The sequence below is a fragment of the Thunnus albacares genome, chromosome 7 (genome assembly GCF_914725855.1).
Source record: "Thunnus albacares chromosome 7, fThuAlb1.1, whole genome shotgun sequence".
Taxonomy (NCBI): domain Eukaryota; kingdom Metazoa; phylum Chordata; class Actinopteri; order Scombriformes; family Scombridae; genus Thunnus; species Thunnus albacares.
Window position 1 is genome coordinate 14,288,804 of NC_058112.1, and position 24,426 is coordinate 14,313,229.

Below are 24,426 nucleotides of genomic sequence, written 5' to 3' on the forward strand. Positions count from 1 at the left end.
TGTGTCAGCCCGTGACCCTAGCAACACAGCATTACATTTGACTGAAACACTTTGATCCATCCACTGGGGCTTAGAAAAGCAACATTATACCTACAACTTCACAAGAACCCACTACCAAACTGCATATCAGTCACACAAATCGTACTAAAATTATACATGAAAGCACTTGCACGCATATATTCACACACATGCACAACCACACTCACGGAGATGTACACATATACAATTATACCCAATTGAGTGTGCGAATATTCTCACGTGCGTTTAGCGCTTTCGTGTAAAACTTGAAACGTTCTCCTTCAACTCCTAATTGCAAACATGAACTTAGACCAAAGGTTCATTCACAAATAGTGCTTTTGTGTATCGTCTGGCTCTGTAGTCTCACAGGAAAAACTGTATTTCATGAGAATAAGTTTGTTTCATTTGGCATTGATATGTGGTAGTACACTTATGTAGTCCATTTTCCCAAGGTTTCAGGAAAACCCCTCTCACGGTCGCGTGTTGGAACTTGACTGTCCTCTTGTCTAAAGATATAGACAAAGAAGCCTCCCTTTAAGCCTGACAAGCAAAGGTCTTACCTGAAGGTGAAAGGTTATGAGTGTGGCCTGCAGGTATGTTTGGGGTTTAGACCAAACAAACTTTCTCCTAATATTCTCTGATGGATTTCTGCCATTCCTAACCTGCCCCAGTCACACTTCAAAAATAACTCTTCCCAAATGTCAGTCCAAAAGCAAAGATCACTCTTCTTCCACATTTGTCGTCAAAACATTAAGCACAAGGTGATGGCGTGGAGGTTCAGAAGCCTTAAGTGGTCAGAGTCATAGCTGTGTGTATGAGTAACAAATTAAGCCAGAATGTCACATTTATTTTAACAAGATTAAACTTTATGTGGTCTGTGTTGTACTTGTAACTTATTTATTTCACTCCAACATGTGAAATGCTTCAAATTCAGATGCTGGTAGGTTTGCATTTGGTTCTTTTGCAGAAGAATAGAGAATTTCCTGACTGCTCTAAACATTAGCCCTCACTGTGAAGCACCAGCCTTATGCCACCTGTGAAAATCATTATTGAGATTCCATGACAGTGCACCCTCAGTTGTGCTGTACAAATAGGAGAATGTGTGCTGCTGAATAAGTGTTTTGCCATTTATACATTACGTATGAGGATAAAAGAGCTTCTGTCAAAACATGTGGTCTTAGTGACATGAGGACACAGTCATCTGAAGCCCTGCCTGTCCGTGCATGCTTGCCTTAGATGATTTTGTTCATTGATTCATGGGAGGGAGGGTGATGGGTCAGTAAGAAAAGGCTGAGTCCCCTGAGGCCACTGACACTCAGGCTGTAACTTTGCCTCTGCAGGCCCAGTCTCATCTCTGGACTTTCACCTATGTGGTAGTGGGCTCGACCTCCTCTTACTGCCTCTGGCCTCCTTGTGGTACAGGATATGTAAATGTTAATGGTGCAAAACATGCAGTTCCTATATATATATATATATATATATATATATATATATATATATATATGACACTTCCTCCGCAATACATTCTTAAATTAACTTTGATTAAGTGGTCTGTTAAGTAATGCTTGTAGAAAAAAATGTAGATAAATACTAAGTTTATATCATAAACTTATCCATAAAGCTACTGTAGCTCTTTATGTGTGAGCATGTATGTGCTGTTTGAATCCACCTGTGTATTTGTACATGTTTGTGTGTGTTTATGTCAATACAGAGCTGAAAGAATAGAGATACTTGTAACATCCACAGATGAAACTTAACTTTGTCTAGACTGTGTTTTGGGAAAAGATTCAGAGGTTTCTTTCTGTCTGGTATAGCTAAACAGAGGTATTTGAGGTGAGAATGTAAAACAGTTTTGTTTTTTTTACTTTATTTGTTGTTTGCTGGCTCGGTTCTCTTTGCATAATTAAAACTAATGATTGATGATTTTGTTGTAGCATGTGGCAGAAACCATTGAAGTCAAAACTGCCATATTTCATCCTCCACATCATGTTTATATTTGTGGGGGGTCCATCCACCACATCCAGATTCAATATTTTTCACTCAGTGACCACCTTGAAGTGGGACTCTCGCTGGTTACCTTTTTACCAATGTTGAATTATTTAGAGTTCAGAGCGTCTGTTAACGTGTGTGTTAACAGAGTCTTCTAAATATCTAAATATTTATAGCAACCTATTAGTGTGCTATAGTATATGCTGAATCTTGGTTAATTATTCAATTATTAAAATGCAAGAGTGTAGCCTTAGACATAACTGTCATAATTAAGCTAATCCTAGCCCCCTTCGATCATAAAATTTCCTTACATTTATTAAAACTTTGCTAATTTTGAGCAGCAACCAAATACTTTGGCCCAGGCTAAGGAAGGGACAAGCAAATATTGATACGGTGAAAAAAGGAATGCAGCATGAATAAAACCCCAAAGACGGATTTTGTCAATTAAGGATAGTGTTATTGTGGTTATAAGTGGAAGTCAGGAAAGCTTGCCCTTTCGCTAATATCCTGTTCTACTCAGTCATGTTTAACAGTCTATCACATATTTTACCTATTTTTTGCACAGCCACACAAATAATATTCCAAAGACATGCATAAATAAGGGAAATTGTGTCAAAAAGAGGAAAAAATAACCTTTAAACACTCTAAAACAAAGATTCCATCATGTTTGTGGAATGTTGTGGTTAGCAATATGGAAACAGACGGCGTCCAGAATCCAGTGGTTAGAAAAAAAATAAAGAAAAAACTCGTCTGAGAAAGAGGAAAAACTTGGGAGGGGGTTAGGGGAGCCTCTGGAATTACACACCAAAACCCCCTTAGACACACTCACACACACACATATTGAGACACTCAGACACACACACAAACTACACACACTCCTTCCATCTTCCCCACTGAGCAGCTAACCACATTGGGTTAAGGGTGGGGTTAGGGGCGGTGGAAGTAGGGAGCACGAGTATAACAAGCCTCCTACAGTCCTGTGCTCACTGTTTCATTTGAAGTGCTCAGACGCTGGTTTCTCCGGCATCTTTCAAATATTCTAAAAGCCTCTGACAAAACGTCACCAGCATGGAGGAAGACAGATTGCTTAGTAATTACTCTCTGTAAATCATAAATGGAGAAATTAAGTTTGTAAACCACTGACAGACCACTACTGTTCACACTTCCACATTTAGAGCTTTTGTATTAATAACTGCAGTGGTATAGTTGTGAAAGCATGCTGTGCTCTCCTCACATCACTGACATTTCTCTCCCCCTAGTTTGTCTTTGTATGGACATAGGAGCAGAGATCTTAAAGGCAAATTACTTGCATAATGGATGTTTCCAAAAATACAGAGGAGTAGGCAGGCACACTGACCGAGGTTTTGGCAGTGCGCCCCGGTATGGGCCATGGGCCAGCCGTTCTCACTGCACATTCCCTCCACTGGACCAGCCATGCTGGGAGAGGTGGGAGGAGAGCAGTCAGACAGCTTCTATTCTGCCACCTGATCCTCCCCCCTGCATCCCTCCGATTACCCAGCCTACTGGGCTACGCAGCATACTGAACATCCCACCTCCACTTCCTGACACTCATTTCTTTGTATGATTTTCCCCCTCTATAAAGGCCTTCTCTACTGCGCTGTCATGTTTCCTCTCCACCACGTCTGATCTCATCGCCTCTCATCTTCTCATCTCTCATCCATCTTCTCTGCTTGAGTGGTCTTTGGGACGACTGTGTGGGGATATTTCAGTGCGCAAGCATCTGGAAAAGCTGAACAAGTTGGGAAATTGCTGCTAATGCAAGTTATTGATTTACATTATTATAAAGGGAGCCATTGTTTGTAGAAATGGATTGCTTGGCCTGCTGCTGCCCTTCTCTTGGCTCTTATAATGCTTTGTGTCTCTGGAGAGTCATTGTCTTCAGGATCTACCTGTTTTGTGTTGTATCTTATGAAAATGTTAAATTGCTGTATGGTTAAGGTCACCTACCTTGGTAGCAATGGTCTGCTTTTACCATTTCTTATAGCCACCTTTGGGTGCTCTCATGTTACAGAACACACATCAACAGAAATGTTGAATAGCTCTGAAGAAAGAGACGCTGAGCCTGTAGTCTTTAAGTTAACCGACTTTGAGAGATATGAAGCTTATTGGGGGCTTTGGCCTCTTGGAAAATAGAAATTGCAAAAGCAATTACTGGCTTATGCGCTGATGTGACGAGTCGACAGAGATTTTCACTGTGCTACCAGCATATTTTCACTCAAGCCAACACCACATACATCCTACACCAAAATGACAGGGAAAAGACTTTCAGGAAATTGAGTTTTCATTCAAGCACCTTTTACCCACTCCCTCATCTCTGAGCGAAACCAATACATGCCCGTGTTCTAGTTATGTCTTCGCACACACTCAAAAGCACACATGCACCTATACCGCAAACACACCAGTTCCTCAACACTCAGCAGTCTCAAGCATCAGGGTGGTGTTGTGGTGAAGCCATATGGGGCGCCAATGCTTGAGAAGCTCAGTGATTTGACAGGAGACCTAGAGAACACACACACACACACACACACACAAACACACGCACAGCCTTAATTGACTTGTAAAACCCCACTAAAACACACTTTTATGGAACAAATTTTAGACCAGTCACACAGGATTTGATATCAACTTGTGCCCAGCTTGCAATTCCGTCACCACCACACTGTCTTTATACATAGTCCAAGAGCAATTTATACTTTTCAAGATAAAACTGTACAAGCCATACCAAAGACGCCACTAAATTGGCAGATTGATATGTGTAAAAGTCTGTGTGTGAACTAATTCTGGCTTGTGTGGAGGACGTTGGTGTAAGGGAAGAGTTACTGAGCTGCACAGTGCTGTAGGGGAAGTGGACAAGGCGTTTGTTAGGAAATTAATGACCCCTTACTCTTTGTAAACTGACAGCTCAGGCTTTGGTAATATTTCTGTAAGGCCCCCATGATCCTCATACTGGTCTTTTTGTTGCTGAAGGCATTCATCCTCAGCCTCAAACCTCAACGGCTGGTCTGTGCAAATATAATTGGGGCTATGATGTATGATTGTGACTGTTGACTCTGTAGAGATGAATCAAGCACTGCCTGGTGGAGATGCTGGCAGGGTCCTTCACACCAGTTTCCCCAAATGTTGGCAGAGATAGCTGCAGACACTCCGGCTTTCAGATTCTGTGGAGCTGTAGAGAGGATGTGATTTTTCACAACCAGGCCTAAACCCGGCCAGGTCTGAGCCTCGAGCCTCCCCCACAACCTGCTAAATACCTCTGGGAGGTTTAGCAGAGGATGAGACAAGGAAACACATGCCAATAGAGTGATCCCCCTGGGTAGAAATAGAGGTTATATCTCACTATTTCATTTGCCAAGTGGTATCTGGGCACATGCGCTACTGGTCTGGTGATGTAAACATAGCCCTCAAGATGCAATGCTATAGGCCAAGCCATCTTATCTGTTTTCTGCACCCCCAGGTTCTGTCCTCCTCTCTGTGCCTGTGAGAGGGCCTTGACTTTATACACTGAATAAATGTACCCTTTGGGACCACATGTCTGTGCCATGGGCCCCTAGAGCCTCTTTAGTCCACTCCTTTGGAGCTATGAGCTCTCATTTACACTGTAAAGTAATCAAAACACTATGCAGTTCTTAGACTTACACCATTAATAAGGCAACAAGTCCTTACAAAATTCTGTGTCTCTAATTGTAAACAGGACTATGTTTCATCATCAATGGACGTGGTTGGATTATTTTTGCCAGAGTTCACAGAGAATTCATTTGTATACAGTCTGTCATCATATTCCTGATAATCACTAATATGTCAAACAATCTTATAAACCTCCAGAGATAATCAGATAAGGTTTTGATGAAATTTAATGGAATTAACTTAGGAGTTTTGCAGAAAAAATGCTTTTTTTCCTCCATGTAGCCTTAGTCTTATGAAACATTGCTCTATGTTTTGAAGAAAACTTTGTCACTCAGCACTGAGGCTACAACTTATATTCTCCATACCTACCTACAAGTGGATGTTTTATAAAAACATTGCATGCATTATTTGGTTCTGTGGCCTCTCACATCACACTATGGATGAGGTGATAATGTGATGTGTGTCTTTTTAAAGTTCCAAATAAAGACAATATTTCTTCAGCTACTTTGCTTACCAACAACAGAAACACGGACAATTTGTGAGTTACATTTGGCTATAAAACACAGAGTCCTCTGACTAAATCAATGCTTAGCATTAAGTTAGCTGATAAAGGATAAGCTGGACTGATGGGGAGGCATAGTACTTTATCAGAATGACAACAAAAACAAGTGCTGATATTAAAATGACCCAGAGAGGGTCTTCCAGTAAAATCTCCTGTAAGACTGATGAGTTTTGGTGGATATTTTTACAACATCTTTGCATTTTTGTCGAGGGGACATACTGTATACCCAAACATATTTGCTTCTTCTATGTATAATTTATTATGTACAGAGTTAGGGTTCATTTAATATGTTAAAATGATCAGTAATTGCACTTTGTGGGAAATTGTGAATACTGTTTAATATTTTGTCTTCCTGCTTGTTCTTATCTGGTCTAAAGATGTATGGTGCAGAGAAGCAATACATTTGTGTTTTACAGGCTGCTGGGCAGTCACAGTCATCATCTGAGGGAGAGGGCCGTGCAGTGCAATGATCACTTTTTCATACAGTAATATTGGAATTTCATTATACAGTTTTTACTCACTCCTCCCAGGTTAAAACTGACAAGAAGTCTGTATGTTGCCCAAGGACACTTCAGCAGGGTGGATGATAGCCAAAACAGAGGTTTGAACCCAAATCCTCTGGCTAAATGGTGGTCTCTCCAACCACTAGGCCACCCCTAAACATTGGCTTCAGTACGCAATAGCCAGGGGAAATAGACAAGAAGGTGGGATGGAAGTTTGGTTACCAGGCCTAGAAATTACATTTTGGTGCTAACTCTGAGTTTCATCTGGTCTGACCTCAAAAGAAGCAACAGCAGTGGATGGCCAAAGTAAACTGGGACCTGAGAAGCGGTGTCTGGGATGCCTGAGGAAAGGCAACAAACGTCAGTATGCCCACAGTTCTCACTGTCTAATAGCTGACTGACTAATCCCTGATATTCCTCCATGATCTAAACCTGCAGCCCTCTCTAGCAATAGAACACTGTGGCATTGTGTCCCTGTGCTAAAGGAGTCTGTGATTCATTTACTGGCAGTGCTTTTTGGATCCTTGAACTGTATTTTTCTCATCGTCTGCACTGTAGTGTGCTTCATCATTTCAAGACCAAACTGGTTTCTTTGTGTGATTGTTTATATAAAGGATTTCATTTGAGATACTTGTAAAGCTATCCAGTCACTGTTGTTATGAATCCAACACTCAGATATAACTGTATTTATTTGTTTGAAATGTTTTTTTTATTGTTGGGCATAAGGAATTTAAGTGTTAGTATCTCCAAGACTTGGTATGAGTTTGGCAGTATTTTGAAATTCCCTATTTATTGCACTAGTACTTTCTGCTGCAGCACCACGGTGAAATGCTGCAATAGTGCTCTCTGCTGGCAGAAACTAGGAACATTGTAATTGTGCTTAATCTTATACATGAAAGTGGATGTTTGAATTGGTTATTTAAAAAATATGTTCTTAAGTAGTTGTGTAAGAACACACCTTTTATTAGTTGTTATTTGTTGCACTTCAAAATTCTTCTCTTTTCTATTTTCCATACTAATGCCTTGACTAAAGAATGAATGTGTTTTCATTATTTTGAAGATACATATCCTTTTATGAGTGATGCTTGATACTTTGCTTGCATATTTGAATAGTGTTTCCAGATTCCATTCTAAAAGGCACATAATATAATCGTTTGCATTATTTCTTTTAATAAGACAGCAGAGGCCTTTCATCTGATCCTCTCTGTTCTGTCTCTCCAGGTCTGCGTTGCTCTGGTGCCAGATCAGCAGGTCACAATGAGGGAGAAGAGATGAGCCTGCAGCGAGCAGCCCTGTCCCTGCAGTTCCTGCCACTGGACGTTTACTGATTCATACTACCCAGAAGACGATGCCCCTGCCTCCCAGATAGCACTTCTGAGGACCAGGCCTTCACAGCACGCATTGTGCACCATGGCAGGAGAGACTCAGCGAATGCACGCTGTCAAAGAGCTGGACGCTGAGTCCAAACTGCAGGATGAGGGGACAGCACTGGAACAGCAGAGTGACAAAACCACAAAGGAGTCTTCAGAGCACTTTTCAAGCACAGGCACGGAGGCCAGAGCCAGCAGCAGAGGGCCCAAGGTTGAAAAACTAGAGAAGGAAAGGGACGGCACTCAGCAGCGTGAGGCTGTAATACGGCCACAGCAGGCAGGGAAGATTGACTTCAGATCACTACAGAACAGATCAAAATTTGCCACTGATAGGACTTGGTCTAGTGGCAAAGGCAGTCCCCAGTCCCCGAGTGGAAAGGGCCGCAGCCGAGAGAAGAGCAAGCGGTCAGGAAAGTCAGAGCGTGGCAACCCGCAGCAGCTGTACAGACTTAGCATTACAAATCCACGCTCCAACCCCACCATTGGTATTGCCTACCCACAGCAGAAGGTTTCGCCACCCAAGAAGCTGGAGACCAGTCGTGGCCCCGTGTCGGGCAGCTACAGATTCCACGCTCCGATTATACCAGAGAGAGAGACCGAGCTACAGCAAGAAGAGCTCAACTACAGTCGCTGCTTCCAGGAGGCCTCCTCTAACCTTACCTCCCCAAGCTATACCTCACAGGCACTGGGTTCCTCAAGTGGAACATCATCCCACCAACACCCAACCCTGTCACAGCAGCAGCAGCCTGCCTCAATGGAGAACAACAGTGCACAGCCTGGCAGCCACCTGATCCTGGCTGACTTTCAGCTGGATGGCTCTAATGCATGGCAGTCTCCTGAAAGGACTTTTAATGGTGCTAACTATGGAGTTTCATCACAAAAATCCACTGCCCTTTCAGAAGCTAATAAGGCAAGTGCCTTCGTGCCTGGTCCGTTTCAATATGGATATAATTTTCTGGAAGAATCAACCTCTGACTCTTTTCCCTGTGAACAGAACCCACAATCCCAAGACTTTACAGACTCCTCCATTGGTTCTGTTCATGTGACCCACAATTCCTTTTCCTTTACGCCTGGAGAAGGGCAAAATATTGCTCAAAACAGCACTCAGTTCAGTAATGAACAGCAGCCAGAACACAGAAGCTCCTATCCTCACACCCAACAGTCACAGTTTATTCAAGGGGTGACATCCTCCATCCAGTGTCCTAGGAATCTGAGTGAGGACTCAGCGAGCAGTGACAGCTCTGGCTCCAGCTCGCAGCAGTCAGAGCAGGGAAAGACTGCCCTGCCAGAGAGCACAGATACTATTGGACAGGCAGACAGTAGGGATGCAGCCATCACCTCGGGGAGTAAGAGGAACTGTCACCCCAAAGACACAGCTGCCAACCAAAGAACACTCATTCAAGGAAGTGTGCACCACGCGAGAAATATTTCACAAGGTCCAGGCTCCCAAATGCACTTTCCTAGCAAAACATTTAACAGCCCTCCAGTCAGTAACATTCACTCTGGCTCAGTACCCTTTGATAAAAACATCAATAATAAGGTTTTAAATAGGTTACCACACTCCTGGGAGGGGCCTAATAAGACATATTCACCAGCTGATCAAAACACAATTCAATACAGTGATATGAATGATAAATTTCAGTTTCAGAACCAGCCAGCACTTGACCAAAGGCCAAATTCAGCTAAAAATAGCAGAATGCCCTGGCAGCAGATACGGCCAACCTCTGCAATGCAGAATCAAAACCGAATTGAGTTATCCAGGCAAATAAACAATCAAAAAATGGCTTACATGGTGTCTCCCTCTGACTGGCAGGATGATAGTAAATCACATAAACACAGCTCCTTGAAAAACACCGGTTCATTTCAAAACAGCAGGACTAGTGAAGGGTTTTGTAACCAAAGACAGGAGACTGTAAAACATAGCAGTAATACAGTCTCAACTTTTAAAGTAGAGATGAGCCATGCACAAGTATGTGAGTCCAAAAATAAGCCTGTATATTTTGGACTCAACCAGTCTCTTCCAGCAGCACCATCAAGAAATTACAACTATCCACCATTACAAGTTCCACCCATGGGACTTATGATGGTGTCGCCTTATGAATCCCCTTTGCCCTCCCCAGTTCATAACCCTGCATCTAGTAGTACTTGCTCTTCACTCTCCCCAGCATCCACCAGCCCCGTTAACATCAGTTCAGAGGACAGTCAGATGTCAAAGTCAGCGCCCCCTCACCCATTTTATCACCAGTCCCAAGCCAAAACACAGTTACCTTCAGATCACGTAAACACTCACCCTCACCAGTTTCATTCTGAAGCTCCACGCAACCTTCCTTATGCACCAGATAGAGCCAAAGACGACATGATGAGCTACCTGCAAAACAGCACACATCCAAAGACAGCAATTGATGGAAACAAAGGTTACATGGACAGTTTTGGGATGGAGCATCACCAGCCTCCACCACCTTACTCTGCACATCAGCTGTTAGCCACCTCATTAGCCACCGCAAATCTTGACCAGTTAGATGTGCTTCTGACATGCAAGCAGTGTGATCAGAATTTCAACAATCTGGCTTCATTTCTAGGACATAAGCAATACTGTGCTCAACACACCTTTGCACAAAATGACCTCAAAGACATATCAAAGATGGAGGACAGCAGAAAGTTCCATGCAGAACCAGCAAAAGCTGTGTCTTCTGTGTCAAACGTTTCTATGTCAAGATGCCCATCTGACCTTCACCTGTCTCTGTTGGGCCTTAATAAGAATGGAGAACTGATATCTGATGGTGAAACAAAAGGAGATAATAAGGATGATCCGATGAAACTCAGCTTGTTCTCTGGTCCTGGTACCCTCCCTGTCCCTCTCCCTGAGCTGGAAATGGAGGATGCCAAGTTAGACAGCCTAATCACAGAAGCCTTGAACGGACTGGGATATCAGTCAGACAATGTAGAGATAGACAGCAGCTTTATTGATGCATTTGCTGATGATGAGCTCACCACTGTCAAAGCAACATCAAACAAACAATGTCTGAAAACCAAAGAATCCCTAGTATTTGAGAGCAAAAATAAACAGGCAGCAGATGATGACAGGTCTTTCACACAGGGAAAATATTTTTATGACTCTGATGTGGAGAGCCCTGAGACAGATAAACAGTACACAGAAAGCAAACTAGAGAAAATATCTCTGAATTTGGAACAAGATGAGAAAATTAACATAAAAAAAGAAGTCTCTCATAAAAATTCAAGAACTGCCTCAAGGGAGAAGACGAGGGAACAAGACAGCAAAGTGAAAGAGGCAAGAAAACTGTGCAAGAGTGAGGACGATAACACAAGTACCCCAAGATTTCTCTTATCCAGCAAGTTTTCTGAGCGTTGTGGTGTTAAAAGCTTTCAGGACAGCGCTGCACTCCGAGGGTCAACGCCCTCACAGGCCTCCACCTCTCCAACCTCAAGAACTGCAATGAAAGAGAGCAAGAGGAAAAGCACGGGAGGGGGTACATGGAGCAAAGAACTTATTCACAAAATAGTTCATCAGAAAAATAAGCTTCATAAGCTCCATGTAAAAGGTACCAAAAACCTCCAGTTTTCCTTGGTGATGGAAAGACTGACTCCCACTGTGCAGAACCCTGCATTTGGAGAATATGACTATGTCTCAGATTCAGATGATGAATGTGAGCCTGTAAAGATAGCAAGCCAAGGCCGGCTGAATCAAAGCAGTCGGTGTAAGTACACATACACTAAAGAGTGCAAATGGCGAGCAAGGAGTGAGAGGGACCAAGCAGCGTGGAGACATGAGTCGAAGGAGTGTTTTGAGGTGAAAAAAAGTGAGGAGGTGTCTCTCTTGCCTGAGAAACATGGTTCTCACCAGAGACTCAGGAGGAGGGGTAGCAGGTCATCCACAAGCAGTGAACTCAGCACATCTGTGAGTGTTTCAAGTGATAGTATCAACAGCCCCAAAAGCACTGACCGCACTGACTCAGACTGTGAGAAGAAGACAGACATCAAAAAGAAAGAGTCTCCAGAGCAGAAAACCTACGAAAGGTCCTCCCCACATAAGTTACGTAAAGAGTCCAGCACACTAGCACTGACATTCACTAAATCTGTCAAGAAGTATAATACTGACAAACCCATTCTCTCTGACAACAAAGACAATACAGAGAATACCAAAAACTATCATTCAAATACAGAAGCTGCTGATCCCGTGTCATCCTCACAAAAAGCAAAGGACACAACCAAAACCTTTGAAAAAAACAGAAACTCACATACAAAATCAAGAGAGAAGCTGGTGTCAAACAGCAAAGAAACTGGCTCAACAGCCAGTTCAAACAGAAACACCCCACAGAGAACTGACAATCTGTGCCCCAAAGAAGAACCAACCCAGTGTAGCAGTACAGATAACAAGCCACTACAGTTTGATTCACACTCTCCTACAATCAACAAAGAAACTGATTTCAATATTGACAGAAACACAAAGGGCAAAAGAAGAGAGAGGCCCCAAGCCACACAGCCAGAGCTATCAGACAGTACCACATTTGAAAAACAGAGTGACAGTGTCTGCATGGTGAAAGAGGCTATTACTTTAGTCAATGACCTAGACACACACAAGCCTGCGCCTCTTTGCACCTCTTTGATGGATGAGGTGTGCCTATCTCCAACTGAAAGCCAAGGCCCGTTGATACAAAAAGATACGCTCCACCTCATGCCCTACCCCTTGGATCAGGAACAGGGGCTCATGAAATCCCCACTTTCATTTGACACCTCATCAATGTTTGGGGACCTCACAGGATTCGACAGTGGCCTTTACTCAGATATGCCGATTCAGAAAGAGGGTTTCCATTCAATAGAGAACACGGTTGATAAAAAAGAAGAGTTCGTATCGTCATTCTCTCCCTTTCTGGAACAAAGAGACTGGAATCTAATAGTAAGCCCAGTGCTACCAGATGAGATATCTCAATACAAAGGCAGCTCAGAGAAATCAAATGAAAAGAAACCAGATTACAATCACGTTCCTTTGTCTCTGCCAGAAAAAATAATGAACTACAGTGCAAATCTCAACAGCTGTGCATCGGAAGATGAGCTAGAGATAAAGAGAATAGTGAATGAGCTTGAAAACCAGCTGCAGACAACTAAGTTGGAAAGCCCACCACTGGCTGAGGATGTCCCCAAGCAGCTGCAAATGAGCAAATTTTCACCTTTACGTCTGGGTGAAGAGTCAGAGAATGAAGGCACTGGTCTGGATATGAGGTGCCCTGTGCAAACCATAGATGTACCAGTGACCACTCTGCCTTCAGAGCCTTTCACTGAACCAGGACTCCCATGGTCCAGTCCGTTCCAGTTTGAGCTGATGAGTGAGCACCACAGTCCCCACACTCCCATTCACAATGAGCCAGGGGCCCTTGAACATTTCACTGAAAAAGAGGATGATGCGCCAAATTTGATAACCACAGCCTCACATATTGAACACTCACAGCTCCACTGTGAGCGAAAATCAGAGGAAGGAAATTCTGAACAAGAGACTCCTGCAGAAACAAAGGAAGATATTTTAGAACAGAAGCAATACACAGAAAACCTGATGAAAAGCCTGGAGGTGATTTCTGATTCTATATTCAAAAAAGAACCCATTATATCAGAACACAAGGAGCCGAATGTCACCTCTCTCACAAGTCAACAACATCAAGAAATTGAATGTCAGGCAACTTATGCAGTTGAGAGAGAAGATCCCAGTGAAAGGGAAGTAATTACAGGCAAGGCGAATATATTATCACCTTCAAATATCAATGAGCGGAAGGATGATATTGAATTCATTCTGAATGAGTCACAGTCATCTCTCTCTAACAGCACTGACCCCGCAGTTGATGGAAACCAGCCAATTTCATCGCAGCCAAGTGAGTCCACAGAAAACAATGATAGCAAGGCTGAGACTAAAGTCATATCAGAGGGGGATATCACTGAGAATAGTAATTTGATTGAGTCTGCTCACTGCTCAAGTGTGGTGATACCTGACCCACATGCTGCAGAGGAGTCCTGCGGAAAGAGTAAAACAGAAGAAAATGTGAATCAGTTGTTTGATAGCAATAGTGTCAGTCCGGAACATTCGACAGACGGCTATGAGGAAGAAGAGGCAGTCAAGGGAATCACTGGTCAATCTGGCAGCCATCCGTCATCACCAGCTCCACCTGACACCAGTCTAGACATTGGCGAGAGAATGGGGGATGTGATGCAAACAGCACTGAGAGAGCAATCAACTGATATCCATAATAATCCTGAAGATATTCATTCATCACATGCTGGTGAATTGAAAGTGGAGGCCTCAGACAAGGTGACGGAGGAAATAACAGTTGAAACAGCAAAACATGATCATTTGATTGGACTTTCTGCCTCTAAAAACTGCATCCCCGCTAATGTTTACAGTGCTAGTCCAACAACTGACATGTCAGTGGAGATAGTCACCACAGAAAAGCCCTGCAGTCCAATTCTGGTGGAAACCAATACAGAAAGTACAAGCAATTGCTCACTCTTCGAAGACAGCCACTCCATAGAGGGTCAAAGCAATCTGCTGATCCTTTCTCAGTCTGATGGCATCATTGACAGTGACTCCTGCAAAGTTACTCCATTTAATGACTCTTTGAAAACTGACAGCACCTTTGACACTATTCAGAAAACAGAAGAGATTTTAAACGTTCAGGACATCAAAGACCATCTTCCTATTGATTTTATGGCAAGCCACCAGAACTCGCCGTGCAGAGAGGAGATGGAGGAAAGTCACTGTCTCTTTTTACAAACTGCCCCACCTACCAGTCCTCTTTTGTCAACCTCTCATCAAGTACCCATGCAGAAATTGGACATAGAAGAGGATAAATGTCAGTCACAAAGCAAATGTAATATGTCTGTTGATCAAGGTTCAATACAAACTATGAATTCTCCCGTAAACAAAGATGATAACCAAAAAGAGGCCTTAAACAGTGATGAAAAATTGAACACAACAGCTGAGATGGAGTATTCTCTGATAGGCCCACCTCAACTGGATCTGGGAATCACAGAGTGTAAAATACCCAGCTCTGAAACTGCCGTTCCCTCTCCACTTCCTGTGACCAGCACAGCAGATCCACCAGCGGTATCAGAGAGCCTTGAAAAGAGAGATCCAACATATGATTTCAAGCTCAGCCCTCTTAACTACAACAGCATCTCAGATGAACCTCCACAACTAAATCAGTATGACTACATACCAATTTCACCAGCGAGTAAACCTGAAGACAATCCAGACATCAAGCAGAGTCCGAGAGATGACTGTGAGCCATGTGACCTTAGTGTTAACTCTGCACGGATTTTCAACAAAACTGAAATTGACACAACAGTGTCACTGAACTCAGACCCTGTAGCTAAACTAACTTTATCAGATGAACCACTGGCCATTGAGGACAGTATGAAATTCACATGTTTCTCATTGGGTCTCCCAACTGAAATCAAAAGCACAGATTCCTCAGCTAGTAATATTAAGAAGGATTTGGAGGTTTGCCATGATCCAGTTGAACCTATTGAACATTTGCATATTCATGCTGACCTGCTGAGAAAGGTTGACTCAGAAAATATCGATTCTCACGAGGCTTCTGCGGAGGACAGTACACTTCTCAGAAAAGACATTTCAGATGGTCCGCCCACTCCTAAGCCACTCATCATCTGTGAAAATGAACAAATGCCTCTTCCACCAGATCCATCAGAGAAGCAACCAACAACAGAGACTGGCCAGTGTTCAACAACACTCCAAACACACAAAGAAATAACACAAAAAAAGACACAGAACAACACTCAACAGGGAAAAGTGCTCTGTGAAATCTGCTTCATGTGTTTCAGGACTGTGCCTGGGTTAAAGAGACATAAGGCCATGAAACATTTGGTCAAAGCTGAAAAACACATTGGCCCACAGAGCACAACATCAAGCCATCAGGGGACTATGGTTATTTATGAAGCATCACAAACTACAGAGAAAGAACATAAAGATGATTCACAGACCTGTTACCCAACAAAAATAGATGGGATGTCTGAGACAAGTAGCATACTCATATCTAAAGCAGCAGATACTGAGTCAGTCCTGGAGGAAATGGCAACTGAGACAAGTGCAGTGGCAGTGGATGAAATAAGCCATCAAAACCCTCTGCTACCAACAAAAGTAAAAAAGAACAACAAAGCTCGGAAGAACAAAAGCAGTGAGGTAAACATAAAGCTTGGCCCATTCTCTGATGAGCTTCTGAATATATTAAAAACAGACATACTTCAGGCTATAACTCCTGAATTCAAAAACAGTGGACTGCAAGAACACTGCAAATCTCCTGAAGACCAGATGAAAATCAATGTGCATCCTGACAGAAATGTTACTGGAACAGAGGAATTCCCTCACCCTGTTACTTCAAACTCTGGCTTTGACAATACACCCCGATCTCCAACAAAAGAGGCAAATGTACTTAATGAAAGTGTGAAATTAAATCAAATCACTGACACAGAAGAGGTTAAATATACAAGCATGACGGAGATAGCAAAAGGGGAAGTATGTACAAATAATAATGTGGAACGTGGTATATCTGTAGACAAGGATATTATCATAGAATGTGATGGGTCGAGAAAGACTCTGTGTGCCGTGGAAGAGATGTGTGAACAGAGAGGATCAGAAGAGAGCCTCGCCGAAGAGATTCTTAGAAAAGTGGCAGTCGAGATAAAATGTGAGAAAAACAGTGGCCCTTCAGATGAGGTGCATCCTATCTCTTGTTTGAATCCTTCCCCTATCAGTCCTCCCGGCATAAGTCCCGATCTAAAGGCCTTACTTGACGATGACACCACATTCTCACAGCTGTTCCCCAGAGATGAGGAGGCAAAAAGGAAAAAGTGCCCAAGGGTTTACAGCAAAAGAAACAAAAGACAGAAGCTATCACCAAATTCAAATGTCACTCAGGAATACCCTCCTCCTTCAGAAACCTTCATGCAAAATAAAGATCAGTTCATGGACAACCAAGCAGAGCAGATGTTCACTGACAATCAACCTAACCGCTGTGAATATGAGACGATATCTATTGATGATACCATCATGTTGAATATGTGCCATAACAGCGCTTTGAAGACTGATGCCAAGCCACCGTCAGATGTTAAACAAAGTGATCAGGAGGATGTCCTTGAGAATATTAAAGAGCTCAGCAACAGCCTCTTGAATCCACTTGAGAGCACCATTGATAAATCCTCAATTGAATGGAGTGGCTCCAGTGACTTCAGTGGCTTTAATGCTGGCTCGACGGTGACCTCTGACCCCAGCAACTGTAAAGCAGAAGTGCCAGCTGCACCTTGCCCTCTGCCCCCACCTGCTGCACTGCTCCACAGTGTAGGGGACACTGTGGAGCCATGTGTTACAGACAATGTACAAAACTTCCACAGCATTGACATTCAAAACATCAATACCACATTTCAACTTCCTGAAATTCAGTTCTTTGACTCTAATAAAGATATCTCATTGGCTCCTCCTATTGCAACTTTAGACATGGAGAAAAAAGATGATGAAAAGTCTAAGAAAATAACAGAGCGACGAGGCAGGAAACGACAAGACGGTGGAATAAAAGTCAAAGATAAGCAGTACAAGTGCAAAGTGTGCTTCACTTGGTTTCTCACTCTGGGTGAGCTGAACTTTCACAAGTTATCCCACAACCCCTCTCCACCTCCAACCTGCTACATGTGTGTTCAGCGCAAGTTCAGCTCCAGGGAGCAACTGAGAGACCATCTGAGGGAGAAACATGCCAAGAATAAGACAGGGATCTGGACCTGTGGAATGTGCTTGAAGGAGATATCAGATGTATGGATGTACAACGAACATTTACGAGAGCATGCCACTCAGTTTGCCCGGAGGGGCCAGACTCAAGGCTCCATGTTAGGCATTCCAGGCTGCTTCATGCAGGAGACAGCCGTGAAGAACTTTATCACCTCAATCATGCAACATCGCCCCAGCAAAGCCAACAGAGAGTCCAACAAAGCCACTAAAGAGCAAGAAAAAGCTGCTGCCTCTGACAGCACTGTAGGAGAGGGGAAAACCTCTGAGGGGCCTGAGCCAAAACTTCATAAAACTAAAAGCAGCAGTGGAGTAGGTGGGAAGCAGAACACTCTAACCCCACTTGAGGTCCTCCATAAAACAGAGACACCTAAAAGTGTAGAGATGCATCCCAACTGCAAGGACCCCTCAAGAGACTGCCACCACTGTGGGAAACAATTCCCCAAACCATTCAAACTTCAAAGACATTTAGTGGTTCACAATTTGGAAAAGATTTTCCTGTGTCACAAATGCCCTGTGTCTTATCAGGAGGCCCAGGAGCTTAAAGACCATCTGAAGAGAGCACACGAGGAGGTGGATGAGCTGGATTCAAAACACACCACCCTCTACACCTGTGAGCTCTGTGCCGATGTCATGCACGTGATCAAAAAATCCTTCATCTGCAGCACCTGTAACTACACCTTCTCTAAGAAGGAACAGTTTGATCGTCACATGGAAAAACACCTGTCAGGGGGGAACAAAATTTTCAAATTCAGAGGTGTTCTCAGACCTGTCAAAGCATCTGCGTCCAAAGAAGATGAATGTGATTCGCCTGCAGGTAAAAAGAGAAGAATTCTTTCTGACAGTTTGCAAGAAAATAGCTCAGACAGTGGCATCGCCAGCGTAAGCTCACTGCACCTAAATCAAAACTCTGAGACACAGTCTTCAAAACCCCCTGTGTCCACAGCAGACGACTCCACACAGACCATCGCAAATGAATACCACAGTGACACAAACAATACAAATGTGAAGACTGAGGACATTGCGGAGGACTACTCTGAGCTTCTTGTAGAACTGGAGAAATGTATTCACATGGGCTCGTCAGAGTCTGCTACACCCAAGAAAGAGGAAACAGACCCAACTCCCTCGCCTAATCTTGATAAAGAGGGTAATGGAAAATCAATTACTGGACCATGTGATGTGAAAGAGGAGAATGAGTCAGTCTGCATTAGAGCAGAGACAAGCTCATGGTCAGCGTCTAAAGAGAATAGTAGTGCGGGGGAGGAGATTGTTAAACCTAAGGAAGGCTCTGCTGAAGGTGACACAGATGAGACAGAGGAAAAAACAGATTCACTACCACCCTGTGAGGATTCTTTTGTCAGCTTAAGAGAAAATCAAATCATTTCAAAGACACCTGAGTCAGCAAAGCATGAATTAGCAGCTGATGTGATGGACCAGCAGAGGGATGACGAGCAGTGGCATCATATATCGAAAGCTTCCAATAATGACAGCAAACAGCAAACTTTATCTCACAGCGCTGAGCAGGAAGGCAGCAGTCAGATGAAAGACAAAGTTGTCCCAGCCAAAACAACTGACAACACAAAAAACAGCACTACAACTAGCGGCACGAGGGCTACAGAATCGACACCAGTCCTCCACTCCAAGGCTTCCCTCAACGCTTCAGCCTCAAATGAAGACAAAGAATCACTGAGACCACAGAAGAAGAGGAAAGACATGAAATCCCCTCACAGCCTGCAAAGAGTTTCCTCTCCAGCCACACAAGAGAACTTTGGCATTGACTCCAGGGCCAAAAAGAAATTTCGCCCCAGCAAGTGTGCAAATCCCTCTTTGCAAAGAAAGTCAGACGGACCCAATGACTACCCTGTGCTGTCCTCAGTACGGGATGACGTTGTGAGCAACAAAATAGTTTCCAAGTGCAAGACTTCAAACTTGGGTTTGCAGTCAAAAAGAAGTTTGCTTGATAGCTGTACACCAAAGAAAGCTGAGATTGTGACCCCTCTTAACGGGGATTATAAAGCCAAAAAGGGACCTTTGGGGCGGCCTTTGCATGCCCCAATCTCTAAAGTATCATCGGTTCCCATGAACAATTCCTTGAATAAATCCAGGCCAAAGATGGGGGTTAGGTCAATGGAGAGCCATTCCTACAGGACAGCAGAGTCCCAGAACCACCTCCTAAGCCAGCTGTTTGGCCAAAAACTCACTAGCTTTAAGATTCCTTTAAGGAAGGACACATCAGAATCTATTAACTGAGCGGGGGGTTTTTTCGGGATCTGTGAATAAGAGACTGTAAATTTCACAGTTATAAATGTTTAAGACAATTCATTATGGTGAATGAGATTGCACAGCTCTTTTCTGTGAAATGCTATCTTTAAATACTTACGTAGTCACTTTATGTCTTCTTTGTACATGTGTTTTTATGACACAAATGTGAGGACTAATGGCAGATATGAATTTTGGGTCAAAAATGAATATGCTAGTTGGAAAAAAAAACTTTTCTGCTTTTCCTTTGTTGGATATTATCCGTTTAAGAGATTATATTTCATTTAGCTAAAGGAAAGAAAAAAAGAATACTTGAAAATACAGTAAAATATATTAAGAAATGCATGTTCATTTTGCATTCATAACATGATCTTATCAGTTTCTCTTCAAAAGGACCAAATGACGTCATAACTGACCTGGACTATTGTCTGTGCACCTTTCGTACATGCTTCCAACATACTCATTTTGTATTATTTTTTAACTTTACTGTACTGCATTGACATTCATCATATTAGCCTTTTGTATAAACATTACCTGGTGCTACATTGTGTTTTATTGTAATGTGAATGCCAATGTCCTCGGAAGGGAACATGAGATCTGTAGCAGTTACAGTACATTCATCCAAGTGTTTTTACTGGTTCTCTGTAGTTTATTAAAGATACTGTGTAAACCATCCAAGTACTTCATATGTAGGCTGATAGAGCACAAAATTAGGAAAGTTTCCATTGTATAAACTCAGGTGCATACAAGGACATCACAGTCCCAAGACCTGTATTCGGAGTTCTTCCCATGCACTGATAATACCACACACAAATCACAAACTCAATCATCTGTGTCTGTAACTCCAACTGTTTAATTATGAGTAGTATTTACTAGGACAACAAAGGTGCTTTATCTTGTTTATACTGTATGTATCTTATATTGTATAATATTGTAGGTAGGTCATTGTTTGGTGTAATGCTTAATGTCAAAGTTTTATTTTAATAATGTGCAAAAGAATCAGAATGAGAAGAAAGGGAAATGCAGTGCCTCTTGCAAGCTGTAAAGTGGTTCACTAAGTGCCTCCTTTATAGTTGGTAATTAAAGATCTGTATTGGTCTCTCCTTGCTCTTTTCTTCCTTTGTTCATGACATGTTTTGCAAATGTTCCAACTTCCATCTCTGCAGACTACAGCTGTCACCACATGCATCAAACACTGGAAGCAGTGGAATCTGCTTGTGCCTGGAGGCAAAAACAGGTGCACACACAATAAAGTCGGATTTCATTTTTTTTTTGTCTCCAGATCAGCACTTCAATGAGCTAACTCTTTGTCTGAAAGATGAGCATAAATGTATCTTTACTACAGGGAAACATTCAACAGAAGACAGTTACATTTATCCGACCATATGTAAGACTCCAGCAGCCCTGTCGAGCAGTCAGCAAGGAGCTTTCACTTCTGTCATGCTTCTGTCATGTTGCTCTCTCACCACGTGTAAAATGGCTTCTATTCCTACATGAACATTTTTCATCATCACATAGGAATAAAAAGCCATAGTACACAGTGGCATACATGTAGAAACACACAGGGGTAAATATGAAGAGGAGCTGTGTTCTTTCATCATCCACTAAACGATGAAACCTGAGAAAAGGGCAGTAAGAAAAGAGGGGAGGATGGTAGTGTGGGGAGGAGAGTAAAAGACAAAGAGAGGGGAGACAAAACAAAGGTTATTTACTTTGTCAAGGACTGAAGCTCAAGCATTAAGCTGCTGTGGAATAAATTAAGGTAGCGCTCAGTAGTCATTTGTTAATACAGTAAAACCAACCACTATCAGATTCAGACTCCAACTGATCAGATCTGTGGATTATCATTTCTTACATGTGGAAATGTGGCTTAGTGTTTTTCAAATAATGACTTATATATACCAATATAAGACATTATAATGTATAATGAGTTGCAATAAGCCTTGCATTAGGAGGTCTTGTAATCTTAAGGTCTCTTAAGGTATGTCCATAATATGTCACAAAGTCAGCTGCTCATAATCCCTCCACCCACTTTTCATGAAGGTTTATAAGGTTTTCCAAGTGGTATTATTGTTTGCGCTGCTGTCGCAAAGACAACCGGATCACTTTCCGTTTTTCTCAGAGCATAGCTCCATGAAGTAATGATTAACACCACTTTGGAAATAAGAGAGATGAAAGAAGCATGTTCACTGAAGAGGTAAATTGAAATTGTCACAATTTTATATTGAATTTGGGAACAGGCAAAAGCTATTGAAATGACGTGCAATGAATAGTAATAACATAGTTTGAGTAACAATATTGCTTTCGCACAAACAAGTAAATACAGCAGGGTTTGGTGTTGGGTGGAGGGGGGAGTAACGTTTAAAAAAAACAGGAGAAAAAGCGTTTGTTCATTCTTTTAGTGTATAATAGAGACATAAAAGCAAATAGAAATTCTTTAGTTTGTGTTGAGAAAAGCAAACTGGGTTGGTAGCATGTTTATGTTTTTACAAAATGAAAGAAACTGCGCAACAGAGACGGTGATAACATGTTTTCTGTCCATTGGTTTTCATATGAACAAGTAGATTAGCCTGACCAGATACTGATCCAGTATTCTATGGCTGTAGAGCTGATAGCTTAGCTAACTGTTAGCTAGCTGGTAGCTAACGGGAAGAAAGCCCACTAGAAATCAAAAGACAAGTTTATTCATGTAGTATACTCAATGCAACTAAAATGTAGCATCTGCGGATATAAGTAGTGTGTCGTTAGATTTGCCTGTGCAATATTCCATATTTATCATATAGCACTAAGAAAATAGAAGGAGGTTGGCCACCTAACAAATTATTATGAGCCAGCACTACCCTCTTCCTGTTTTGGTTTTGCAATGGTTGACGCATTTCCTTTGTGCCATCAATCAAGCCTTATTTTCCCAGGAGATCATACCTGGTGGCAGACAGAATTGCATAGTGAAAGCAAGGCTTATAGGGAACCAATCTTAAACGCCGATGGTGTCATTATTTTATAGCCATTACACTGTGCAATCAATATTTACTTCATAATGATAAAATTAAAGCAAAAAAGTTGTCTATTTCCACTTTAAATAACCATCAATCCCTTTGTTGATTCTGACATCAGAAATTATTTTTTAAAATCTTAAGAAAGCGTGGGAGACACTCAAAGGAAGCATGGATCAAATGGAGCCAAACTGTTGTTGTAGAAATAACTTCCCTAATTAATTTAGTGGGAACACTGGTTTGGCAGCACCTACAGAGACCATATTTTTGGACTCATTAATGACAACACAAAGTACAACAACCATGACTGTCAGTGAATCCTGGACCTGGTTCCCTGTCTGCCTCTCCACTCCACTCACTGTATAAAATTATACAGCAGAAGAGAATTCAAATTCATGGAGGTGCAGTGCAGCTGATGTGTTACATCTTGACCTTTGGTATAGTACAATAAAATGAAGCGTGAACAGCATATTAAATATACATATTCACCCTCACTTTCCTTGGAGCAGACAAGGAGCAGTCATGAGGGCGTTATGCTAAGCTGATAATTCTCTCTATTCACTACAGTATGTTTGCAGAAACACGTTGATGTTCAGAAATTTTCATAATCTTTCATGCAAATTGGTTGAAGCATTTAGAAGTATTTCTGATATTTAATTGTGATACTCATAAAGCTTTTTCAGATATCTGTTAAACAATCATACACAATGTTACCAAATTTTTCTCAAGACCTACTCTACCATAATTGTGACTTTAAGATCTTTTACATGACTAATACTAATTAGTCAAATACTAATTGACCAAACTGCTGACAGTTTACCACAAGTCCATTGATATAAATGTAAGCAGAAGTACACAATAATCAAGGTAGTTGGCAGACACTGTAAGTGAAAAAGTTTTGGGTTGCAAAGTAATTATAAATCAATCATAAATACCTTTTAAAAACATATTGTATGTATAGTTTCACTTACAAGTCATCATGGTTTTAACATGCAGGTCTGCTTCAAGGTCTATCTGTCTCTTCAGTTTCAACAGTCTTTTTCATACAGTAAGCCACACTGCTGACATGCTGTTCTGGCAATTTCGTAATATGACAATCTGTCATTTATAAGAATAGAGCTTTTTTTTTTTAACACCAAAGACCCAAATGTTTTTGTTTCTAGACCACTTAAATGGACAAATGTTGTGAAATCCTCACAGGACTAAACTATTATAAAGTACAAAAAAGAAATGCATCACTTTGATCATCAGTGTCTAAATTGCAAATAATCGGCTGAACATTTGTAAAACA

The 24,426-nt window shown here is 42.0% G+C and overlaps 1 protein-coding gene across 1 annotated transcript in view; it reads left to right on the top strand.

Moving 5' to 3' along the window:
* LOC122986101 (zinc finger protein 469) overlaps positions 1-21,245 on the top strand; it is a 65,394-nt gene extending 44,149 nt beyond the window's left edge. The window contains exon 3 of the mRNA XM_044357189.1: positions 7,939-21,245. Within this exon, the coding sequence (XP_044213124.1) occupies positions 8,128-20,133 (12,006 nt within the window). The 5' untranslated portion in view covers positions 7,939-8,127 and the 3' untranslated portion in view covers positions 20,134-21,245. The remainder of the gene's footprint in view (positions 1-7,938) is intronic.
* The last annotated feature ends 3,181 nt before the right edge of the window (positions 21,246-24,426 follow it).